This window comes from Megalobrama amblycephala, linkage group LG16 (assembly GCF_018812025.1).
Source record: "Megalobrama amblycephala isolate DHTTF-2021 linkage group LG16, ASM1881202v1, whole genome shotgun sequence".
In the NCBI taxonomy this organism is placed as follows: Eukaryota; Metazoa; Chordata; class Actinopteri; order Cypriniformes; family Xenocyprididae; genus Megalobrama; species Megalobrama amblycephala.
Window position 1 is genome coordinate 21,034,612 of NC_063059.1, and position 12,019 is coordinate 21,046,630.

Here is a 12,019-nt window from a genome sequence, read left to right on the forward strand (position 1 = left end):
TAATGAATAATATTTATTATGATTTCTGGCTCCATTTGGGGTTCATACAGAATAACCGCCTGAGGAAACATGCCTTTGAGTTGAAAATGAACGAAGTGACATATTTTGTCCTGGCTGCTGAGAACGAGCAAGACATGGATGATTGGATCAACACTCTAACACGCATCCTGCAGATCAGTCCTCCAGAGGGCCCGGCTCTGGATCGCAAGAGTATGGACCTTAGTGACAATAAGCCCGGTGGGTGCTTATAAAGCATGAAGTACTAAATTATAGGAAGAGTGAATCAAATTGTTCTATTGTCCTCATATACACAAGTACAACAGTTAGTGAAAATCTTTGGCGCTGTTTTAAACATGACAGTGACAAGACAATAAACAGATGTTAGATTGGACTGTACATACATTGTCCGTGCAAAAGTTTGAAAACATCCTAGGAAAGGTTAGATTTTGGACAGTATTAGAAAAAAAATTAGTATGTTACTGTCAGATTAGACTTCTTTTTTTTTTTTTTTTTTACAGCATTTTGTAGACCTCAGCACTTCCGCATAGACACATAATGCTTAGAAGTCTCAGATAATCTAGCCCTAAATGTATTAATATTTAGAATAGAACAGTGAGTAATTCAAGTGTGAAGATCACTACAAGTGTTTGCATTTGTTTACTTTATTGCATTTTCAACTAAAATGTTCCTTTGTTGTTGTTTTAGAGATCAGTGATGTGTCATTGAATCATGTCCCTGTCCATGAAAATGAGGAAACAACTGAAAATGGAATCCACCCTGAACTGGCCAAGGTAATTCTTTGTAATTCTGTCTTGTTACATCCTAGGCACATGCTCAATACACCCTCTTTCTGAAAAAGGAATCAGGCCTTAATTTTTGTAATGAGGTCATTGTGCTATTAAAAAATGTTGCAAGTTTCAGAACGCAAAACTTCCTTGTTAGTACAAAAATAGCTTTCAACCAAGCTGCTAAAATGACTTGTTTTTTACTTCCTGAATTTTATTGCATAAGAGATGAATACATGAGCATAAGACTGCCTGCACAGACACAGATCAACATCAACACATCATCATCTTTTATTGGTGTTTATGTGATAAACTTCACACTCTTCCTCTTAGTAGCATTAGAATCATCTGTTATTTAAATTGTGATTAAATTATATAAAGTGAGCAAACAGCATTCTCTATATAACAGGGGCATTTCCTCCGCGGAGACAAGGGAGGCAGTGCCTCCTCAAAAATGTAGGATGAGAAAATTATCCATAAAAAACAAAAACAATGCAAATATTACTAAATGTGACAATAAAATATGTATAAGTCACTTAGTTTTTCTAAACGAACACTGTCTAACAGCGACATCCTCGGGTAAAGTTACAGCAGGAGTCCCTAGAGAGCCCCTAGAGTGTGTGGTGGGTTTTGTGGGGTTAATAGAGAATGAATGGGGGAAAATCACATGAGAGGAGGCAGTGCCTCCATCATGCTATGATTGGATATGATCGGTTACGATTGGATGTGATTGGTTTGTGCGATAAATCCCGCCTCTTGTTTACGTGCATATTCCGTGCATCAGTCTGAATGAACAAAATGATGGCGTCAATGGGCAATGATGACTGCAGGGGTTTTAGTGAGCAATCAGCTTGGTGAAATTAAAGATACATCTTCGTGTCTGTGTTTACCGAGCATGACTGGTGATCCGAAATAAGTTGACTATTAAAAAGAACAGCTGAAAATCAATACACAAATAAAATATATTGTTTAAATTGTTACTGAGATTGACTTGGTTTTAATAAATAGAACATTAATTACATCGTTCATGTAAAAATACAAAATAGAATTGTATTTGGTTTCTTTTTTTCTTTTATAATGTAATGTAAAGTAATGTTTCTTTTTTAATGTAATGTAAAGTAATGTTACGAGTAAAGGACATGAACGGAATAAACGTTAAAGGGTTAGTTCACCCAAAAATGAAAATAATGTCATTTATTACTCAACCTCATGCCGTTCCACACCCGTAAGACCTTCGTTAATCTTCGGAACACAAATTAAAATATTTTTGTTGAAATCCGATGGCTCAGTGAGGCCTCCATAGATATTTTTTGGTGCACCAAAAAACAAAATAACGACTTATATAGTGATGGCCGATTTCAAAACACTGCTTCAGGAAGCTTCGGAGCGTTATGAATCAGTGTATCGAATCATGATTCGGATCGCGTGTCAAACCGCCAAACTGCTGAAATCACGTGACTTTGGCGCTCCGAAGCGCTGATTCGACACGCTGATTCATTATGCTCCGATGCTTCATGAAGCAGTGTTTTGAAATCGGCCATCACTATATAAGTCGTTATTTTGTTTTTTGGTGCACCAAAAATATTCTTGTCGCTTTATAATATTAATATTGAACCACTGTACTCGCATGAACCGATTTAAATATGTTTTTAGTACATTAATGGATCTTGAGAGAGGAAATGTCATTGCTGGCTATGCAGGCCTCACTGAGCCATCGGATTTCAACAAAATGATCTTAATTTGTGTTCTGAAGATGAACGAAAGTCTTACAGGTGTGGAATACCATGAGTGTGAGTCATAAATTACATTATTTTCATTTTTGGGTGAACTAACCCTTTAATTGTAACATACATGAATTTACAATTGATTTATAAAAAAATAAAAATAAATAAAAAAACTATGAGGACATTGTTTGCCTCCTCATTTCAGAACACTTAGAATAAGTTCCACATTCTACTTATTATAAAATGGCCTTTTATTTTTGAATTATGACAGATTTTAATGTACAATTAAAAAACGTAAAATTTTAGTTCATGATCCTTTAATGAGTGAGTCTCTCTTTTACTGTTTAGAACCTTAAAGGGATAGTTCACCCAAAAATGAAAATTTGATGTTTATCTGCTTACCCCCAGGGCATCCAAGATGTAGGTGACTTTTTTTCTTCAGTCGAACGCAAATTATGATTTTTATCTGCAACCGCTGCCGTCTGTCAGTCAAATAATAGCAGTGGATAGGAACTTCAACTATAACAGTAAATAAAACTTGCTTAGACAAGTCCAAATTAAACCCTGCGGCTCGTGACGACACATTAATGTCCTAAGACACGAAACGATCGGTTTGTTTGAGAAACCGAACAGTATTTATATCATTTTTTACCTCTAATACACCACTATGTCCAACTCCGTTCAGCTTCCGGTGAGTGAGGTCAGATCGCGCTCTGACAACGGAAGTGATGTCTCGCGCTCATTGAAGTATATGGGCGAGACATCACTTCCGTCACCAGAACGCGTTTTTTGACCTCACTAGCAGGAAGCTGAACGGAGTTGGACATAGTGGTGTATTAGAGGTAAAAAATGATATAAATACTGTTCGGTTTCTCAAACAAACCGATCGTTTCGTGTCTTAGGACATTAATGTGTCGTCACGAGCCGCAGGGTTTAATTTGGACTTGTCTAAGCAAGTTTTATTTACTGTTATAGTTGAAGTTCCTATCCACTGCTATTATTTGACTGACAGACGGCAGCGGTTGCAGTTAAAAATCATAATTTGCGTTCGACTGAAGAAACAAATTCACCTACATCTTGGATGTACTGGGGGTAAGCAGATACAAATCAAATTTTCATTTTTGGGTGAACTATCCCTTTAAATAACTTCAAGCCCAACATTTAATGTCATAAATAAGAAATTAATGGTGTGTCATAAGAGCATTAAACATAATTAACACTAATGTTCTTATTTTTCAGTATATTTCTGAGACAGAGGAAGGCTCGAGAGTTGCCAGAAGAGAGGAAAGACTAAACCTGTTCTCCCTGGACCCTGATATTCCTGTACGTCTCCAGAAAAACAGCACAAAATTCATATCTTTATGCAGTTTGTCTTAGCACTACCGACTGTGTGTGATCTACAGCTGCTGTGAAACTTTCTGTTACATGAATAGATTACATTGTTTGGGGAAAGTAAAGTTTTTGTTGTTTTGGGATGTGAGGAAAGAATGCTTTGTGTTAAAGGTTTTGCGGAGTCCCAGGATGGAGTATGGGGATTCTGCTTCTGTCCAGCCATTTGACGAGAAACTTGGGAGGAGACTGATGATCTCCTGTCGCTCACTCAACCTCACACTGCAGGGCTGCGTAAACGAGGCTGACACCGAGCCAGTTACTAATGTACGATGTGATATCCTTTTGACACACCTAACATAAGTTGTGCTAAAAACATAAGCCCCTTTCACACATTACACTGTTGATTGCATTTGTTAGCAAACCCTGGCAGAATTTGCATAAAATTCTGCAAAGGGATTTATAAACTTAGAAACAAAAGGAGTATGCCATCATACATTCAGCTGTAGTGCATAATTTATGAATCTGAGCACTGCTGTCTCTCCTCAGATCGAGCCTTTCTTTGTGTCGGTTTCTCTTCTGGACATACGTGAGGGCAGGAAGGTTTCCGCTGACTTCCACGTGGACTTAAACCATGAGGTTGTGCGGCAAATGCTCAGTACTTCTGGTAATCCAGGAGATCAGGGGTTGGAGGGTGGTTGCTGTTCTCCACAGGAAAATGGACTCGCCTCACCTGTAGAGAAGAAAACAGAAGACTGCCAATTAGGCCAAGACATGGAGAACTGGCTGCGCTTCCCCAAACAGGTAGCAATACAAGTGCCTTTGGATATACTGTAGGAATATATATGTTCACAGCCAGGGTCACATGGTTTAGAGCCATGTTCATGTGTTTATGTGGTTTACATTACCTGCAGGCAATTTTTTCTGTTACGAACCCGCACACAGACATTGTGATGGTGGCACGGGTGGAGAAAGTTTTGATGGGAAATATTTCCAGTGGTACAGAACCCTACATTAAAAACACAGATTCCAGCAAGGTATTTCTTTTAGATATGTTTCTATTGCAAGTAGCTTTGAATAAAGTGTCTGCTAAATGCATTAATTTGTTTATTTTTTTAAATAGAATTTAATCTTATTTGTTGGTCATATTTGAAGTATGTCAAGTATTTAAGTGCATGTTCATGTGAAATAGGTAAGGTGCGTTCTTTGTACGTTAGTTGTTACATTTAATAAGCGTTATAAGTATCCTTGATCTCCCATGTTTCACCACTTGAGGCTCGCTTAAAAATGTCTGAATGTTATTGCATTAGATAAAATAACATCAAACCAATAAAAAAAGCAAACAGCTCTTTGCTAAATTTACAGTTATAATAACAATAAATATACCACTATGAACACAAATTGTGCAACTTCCTCAGTGGTGAAACATCTCCATAGTTTATTTGATTAACTATACTTGTGACACCTGTGTGAACTTGAGGAGAGCTGACTTACAGTATACAGTATATACACTAAAATATAACAGTAGTAGGTTAAAAGTAATTGATAAAACGACTAAGATCTGAGAAAAGCACAATCATCAGTTGTTTGCAAATGTTGCTTGGTTATCACTAAATGTCACTAATGTAATGGCATTTAGACATTTATCTAAATACACAGAATATTGATTTAAGCACTTATATTATCTAAGTTGTAGTTGTAGTTAGTGGATATTTGGTTTGGTATTTAGTAGACAAATACACTGAAATCCAATTTCTCTGCTTCCTCTAGACTGTCCAAAAGATGTTGAAATCCAATAAGCAATTCTGTAGCAAACTTGGAAAGTACCGAATGCCTTTTGCCTGGTCTGTAAGGTAAGTGAATCTCAATGGGAGCTTTTTTTTCCATGGCCTGGTGCTTCAGCATTGCCAGAACAAATAAAAACTGCTGAAATGCGACCCAGCTCCTGCACTGTTAACAATTTATTTTGTTTAAAATCATTTCATTCATAACATTTCTTTCTTCTGTATATTTCAGGTCAGTATTTAAGGACAACCAGGGCACTGTGGACAGGGAATGTCGCTTCTCTCCTCTTTTCAAACAGGAAAGCAACAAGATTTCCACAGAAGATCTCATCAAACTCATCACAGAGTACAGGAGGTACAGACTCTTCTGTCACGCTTACAAATAACATGTGATAATAAGTAACCTCAGTAAAATAAAGCATTTTTTTACAGGGCAGAGAAGGCCAGTAAACTTCAAACCATCCCTGGAAACCTTGAAATAAGTGTGGACTGCGTTCCCATGGAATGCCCCAGTACGTTTTACTAATACTGCAAACATCCTTACATTTGGAGCTGAATTAAAGCAAAAATACAATTTTACAAATAAATGTTATTCAGTTTTATGTACGTAACACTTAAACACGTTAATGTACCGTATACTTGTCTGCTATTGTGTACCCACACACTCACCTACATGCATGATACATGTTTCTCAGATTGTGTGACATCATCATATGTTGCTCTGAGGCCATTTGAGGACTGCAGCCTACACGCTCCTACAGTGGAGGTAGACGAGTTTGTGCAGGACTCATCTAAGTTTGCCCAACCTTACAGAGTCTACAAGAATCACATCTATATCTACCCCAAACACCTCAAGTATGACAGCCAAAAGAGTTTTGCAAAGGTGAGGAAAGAGGATACTCAAAACACTTTAACCATACGTCTGCATCACATAACCATCACCATATGTTTGTCTTTCCTGAGCTAGTAAACTTGCTCGGCAGCTCGCCTGGTACAGCATTGCACTTGTGATGCAGAGCTCTCGGACATGAGTCCTGTGAAACACGCGTCACGATAAAAGAGCTCAAAGACTTGTAGAAGCAAGCTAAAATGGCATGGTTGCTTCAGAAAAGCAGTTTTTATCTCACGGTTGCTTTTGTTAGCACTATCGTTAGGTTTAGTGTAGAGTTAAGTGTAGGTGCTATGTTATTTTCAAAAACAGAGCATTAACCTTTCAGCATTAAACTTTTCGCTTTCGAATTGCTGCAATACGCACAACAACTAATGCAATTAAACATTGCTGATTCAGGTTCATCTATTTTAGATAAAACTTGGATAAAACACACCTTTATTTTACTTTGAAGGTGTCGCAAAACTTGCAAGAAGCAACGTAAATTTCATTGTACAGAAATGTCGCCACAGGCACCTTTTTCCAATGAACCTGGTTTGTGAATGTGTGTAGTATGAATGAAATCTGGACATACAATATCTGCCATGTTGTCATTCTCATGTAACTTACGACGTCAGTTGCAGCGTTTTACTGCCATTCACAACTCCTCTCGTCTCATGGGATTATAAAGTATCCAATCGAATGCGCACTTCACATAATTTCAAATTAGAAAATTAAAGACTTCACCCAAAAATGTCATTCCTGTCATTTATTACTCACCCTCATGTCATTCCAAACCCGAAAGACCTTTGTTCATCTTTTGAACACAAATGAAGATATTATTGATGAAATCCATGAGCTTTCTGGCCTCTGATAGACTGTAACGTTATTACCACTTTCAAGGCCCAGAAAGACAAATATTGTTAAAATAGTCCACGTGACTACAGTGGTTCAACCTTGATTTTATGAAGCAACAAGACTACTTTTTACGAGGGGAAAAAAAAAAATAATAATTTATTCAACAATTTCTTCTCTTCCATGTCAGTCTCCTATGCTGTTCACGTAGTAAACACAGTGCAGTGCTTCCGGGTTCTGCGTCAAAACGGCGGCTCAGTATTGGCCGACGCTGTTCACATGAGCAGCATGATTCATGCGTATGATGCGTATGCAGGAGCCGGCCAATAATGAGTCGGCGTTCTGACTTAGAACCTGGAGGCGCTGCATTGTGTTTACTACGTCAACAGCGTAAGAGACTGACATGGAAGAGAATTTGTTGAATAAAGTCGTTATTTTTGTTTGTTTTTTGCGCACAAAAAGTATTCTCGTAATTTTATTAGAAAGTCAGCTGGGTCCTTTTGTGGATTTGGACATACTACAATGTCCAAATTCTGGTCCCTGCAACTGGCCCCTGAGGAGCAACTGAAAATGCTGAAACTGCTTACAGTGTAATTAAGGATTCAATTGTGTTCTTTATAGTTTCTACTCTTCATTCATTCAGCATGCAGTGTGTAGTCATGTTATGCTCATTTTTTATTCAATAGGCTCGGAACCTCGCAGTTTACGTGGAGTTCCGAAGCTCTGATGAAGAACAGGCCAAGCCACTGAAGGTTACATAACACAATACTTCCATCACTTTCCATTAACAGCTGCTTTAGAATCCGACCTATGAATATAAATGTTCTAAATCAATTCCCACAGTGCATCTATGGAAAGCCAGGAGGTCCAGTTTTTACCACGGCTGCCTGTTCCACCGTTCTGCACCATTCACAGAACCCAGATTTTTATGATGAGGTTGTTTGCAAAATCTTCAAATGTGCTTCAGAAGCTTTATAGGTCAGCACTGTTACATTCAGATGAAAGTTACCAGTATTTTAATGTGTGTTGTGATATGTTTGATCAGGTCAAGATTGAGCTGCCCACACATCTTCACGAGAAACACCATTTACTCTTCTCCTTCTATCATGTGACCTGTGACATCAATGCTAAAACCAGCTCTAAGAAGAAAGAGGCTCTTGAAACTCCAGGTATCAGCTATCAAACATCTGGAACAAAGATGCACATCAAGCCCAATTATCTTTTGCTGTGCATGTTGAAATGCTTTAGTGCTCTGACAGTTTGTTGTATGTTGGTTTATGTTACAGTGGGTTATGCATGGCTGCCTCTTCTGAAGGATGGACGTATTTCCTCTCAGGATTTCAGCATTCCAGTCTCGTGCACTTTGCCTAGTGGATATCTACTCATTAAAGAACCTTCATCCACCAAAGTGAGCGCAAGAATCTACAAATGCATATAAACAATCAGTTTAGAAAAAGAAAATAGATAAATGGAGATATATATATATATATATATATATATATATATATATATATATATATATATATATGTGTGTGTGTGTGTGTGTATTACATGTCTTATTTTTTTTTTCCATGTTTCTGTGCAGAATAGTTCCGATGTGAAGTGGGTCGATGGTGGGAAGCAGATCTTCAAAGTGTCCACTTTGGTGCTTTCTACAGTTTACACTCAGGTTGAAAAGAGCCTCAGTCTCAGATGAAAATTTACTGTATTGTTTATATTTTGTGATCTCATAATTCCCATGGACATTTTTGCAGGACCCCCATCTAAACCGCTTCTTCCAGCAGTGCCAAAAACGAGAGGCAGACCTCTCTCAACCTCCTACCTCAAACTTCCTCAACTGCCTTAAAGTAAGTGTATTCCAGGGCCTTTACGAGGGTCTGAAAATTAGTTGGCTAGGATGTAAAAGAATTGTACCATAATTACATTTATAAACGCAAGCCATTCTATGTATATACATACACTTATTATCTAGAGACTGTCATGTAGCTGTTTGCAAAAGATGTTTTACTTAAAATCAAGATTCACAAGTTACAGATATGCACAAACTATTTAAGTTATTTGCTTAAAGGGTTAGTTCACCCAAAAATGAATATTCTGTAATTACTCACCCTCATATCGCTCCACACCTATAAGACCTTCGTTCATCTTTGGAACACAAAATAAGATATTTTTGATGAAATCCGAGAGGTGTCTGACTCCTCCATAGACAGCAATGCCATAGACATTGAAATTGGTGGTTAAAGTGCTGTCTATGGAGGAGTCCGATATCTCTCGGATTTCATCAAAATTGCACCCATAATGTGGTATTTCACACTGTTTGTATGGACATTGTCAAATTAGACCAAACTGATTGCATCGCAGTTTATAATTTACTAGTCTAAGTGTGTAGAATTAATGTATTTACTTATTCATTTAACAATACTTAATAATAGTTTTTATGTTAATAAGCATTTCTGTATGAATGAGAATCAAGTACACAGTAGGAAACTGTATAACTGTATAACTGCATTACTGTATGCTGTAAAAATGCTACAGTATCTGACAATATTTGATGTATTACACCATAGCCATTCATTTCAGCCTTTGATGAGCAGATATCTTGGTTTCCTCTGATATTGTGATATTAATATTTTAATTCATAGTTGATAAATTGATGGTATTATTGCATTAAACATTGCATTAAACAGTTTTCATCCAATCAGACACTTTATTTAGACTTTCGATTTTTGGATTTAGTGAAATCCTTGCTATTTTAATTTTTTTTTTTTCTTCCTCTTCTTCTTCTTCTTTTTTGTCTTCTCAGGGCCTCCTGAGCATGGAGAGGATTCATGTCGTAATTCGCTTCCTCCCAGTTATCTTCAACCAGCTCTTCACAGTGCTTACACAGAACGACAGTGATGAAGTGACCACCAGCACCACCAGGTACAGAAACCCATCATTGACTCTTTTGAACACAATGAATCAACACAGCTTTCAGATTTGATTCTCACTTTAAAATTACATTTTATTAATCAGGGTCCTGGTCCACATCTTAGCTAAGTGTCATGAGGAGAACATGGACCACTATTTGCACTCTTACATAAAGGTACGTATGTCACAAACTTATGTGTGTAAAGATACATACAGTGATAAACATTGCCTTCCATCCACAAAACAATAAAATAACCCATTTGATTTTTTTTGTGTGTGAGTATAAATAATAAAAAAGCTTAAAAAAATAAATAAAATGCTTCCTATTAAGTTTCTTTTTTTTTTTTCTGTGTTTGGAGAAAGACGTCATGTGTGTGTGAATAAGAATATGAGACATGTTTGTATTTCTCTTTTGTTTAATCAGTTTGTCTTTAAGACTGAAGCATGTGGCTTCAGAACCGTTCACGAAGAGTTGGCCAAGGGAATGACCTCTGACCTGAAGAGCAACGAACCGTCGATGATACGTAATGTCCTTAAGGTGAGCTAACATAGCCATTTCTCTCTTAAAGAAGTGATGGACCTTTATTAATCTTGTCATTTGACATCTGTTTGGTTCTCTGCAGTTCTCGTGGTTCTTTCTAGAGATCATAGTGAAGTCGATGGCTCAGCATCTGCTGGACTCAACTAAGCTTAAGGTAAATATTGAGTCAGCAGGCATGAACTCAGACTACTCTTTTTCTTTTATCTTCTAAATTTCATGGTAGTCTACTATGGTAAACTTAAAATAAGGATTTATATTCAAAACTATTGGTTTGTTTTGACAGGAAAGGAAATTTTAGGCTTTCTTCTATACTATAAGTAACTCTTTGTGTGACTCTCAGATCCGCTCTGATAGTGATCACAGGTGTAAAAGAACACTACTGAAGTGTTACTGACGTAAAAAATAAAATATTCCTCCACAAGTATTTTGCAATTTTATGTTTCAACCACAGATGCAGAACTGTATATTCTATCCCCCTATACTAACCCTACCCCTAAACCTACCCAACACAGAAAACTTTCTGCATTTTTACATTTTCCAAAAAACATCATTTAGTATATATATGCCACAATTCTTGCCACAATTCTGTCTCTGAGCTCTTCAGGCAGTTCCTTTGACCTCATGATTCTCATTTGCTCTGACATGCACTGTGAGCTGTAAGGTCTTTATATAGACAGGTGTGTGGCTTTCCTAATCAAGTCCAATCAGTATAATCAAACACAGCTGGACTCAAATGAAGGTGTAGAACCATCTCAAGGATGATCAGAAGAAATGGACAGCACCTGAGTTAAATATATGAGTGTCACAGCAAAGGGTCTGAATACTTAAGACCACGTGATATTTCAGTTTTTCTTTTTTAATAAATCTGCAAAAATGTCAACAATTCTGTGTTTTTCTGTCAATATGGGGTGCTGTGTGTACATTAATGAGAAAAATAATATATATATATAATCAGTAGCCTATATAAAATTAATGAATTAAGGAATTAATTAAATATATATAAATGAATTTATATATCCACAATATCTCTATATCTCACAAGCAAAATGTACAGTCTATATCACCTCCTGTTTTCTTTATATTAGTTAAATGCTATTGTCACATTTCAGCAACACACAATTTATTTGTTTATTATATTGCTTATGAATTAACACTCACCGTAGTGTAATACTGTTGCATGAAATATTGAGGAAAAAAAGTATTGAGAAAAACTCTACTCTTAC

At 36.9% G+C, this 12,019-nt stretch overlaps 1 protein-coding gene across 3 annotated transcripts in view; it reads left to right on the forward strand.

Annotated features, from left to right (window-relative positions):
- Positions 1-12,019, forward strand: part of dock10 (dedicator of cytokinesis 10) — an 85,346-nt gene that overhangs the window by 39,731 nt on the left and 33,596 nt on the right. For all 3 annotated transcript variants that reach the window (XM_048161007.1, XM_048161005.1, XM_048161006.1), the window contains exons 8-27: positions 51-237; positions 706-791; positions 3,749-3,832; positions 4,013-4,165; positions 4,388-4,642; positions 4,753-4,875; positions 5,609-5,691; positions 5,855-5,977; positions 6,055-6,134; positions 6,318-6,505; positions 8,032-8,097; positions 8,189-8,281; positions 8,391-8,514; positions 8,632-8,753; positions 8,931-9,014; positions 9,100-9,192; positions 10,149-10,267; positions 10,361-10,430; positions 10,680-10,793; positions 10,879-10,950. In XM_048161007.1, coding sequence (XP_048016964.1) covers positions 51-237; positions 706-791; positions 3,749-3,832; positions 4,013-4,165; positions 4,388-4,642; positions 4,753-4,875; positions 5,609-5,691; positions 5,855-5,977; positions 6,055-6,134; positions 6,318-6,505; positions 8,032-8,097; positions 8,189-8,281; positions 8,391-8,514; positions 8,632-8,753; positions 8,931-9,014; positions 9,100-9,192; positions 10,149-10,267; positions 10,361-10,430; positions 10,680-10,793; positions 10,879-10,950 — 2,319 coding nt within the window. The remainder of the gene's footprint in view (positions 1-50; positions 238-705; positions 792-3,748; positions 3,833-4,012; positions 4,166-4,387; positions 4,643-4,752; positions 4,876-5,608; positions 5,692-5,854; positions 5,978-6,054; positions 6,135-6,317; positions 6,506-8,031; positions 8,098-8,188; positions 8,282-8,390; positions 8,515-8,631; positions 8,754-8,930; positions 9,015-9,099; positions 9,193-10,148; positions 10,268-10,360; positions 10,431-10,679; positions 10,794-10,878; positions 10,951-12,019) is intronic.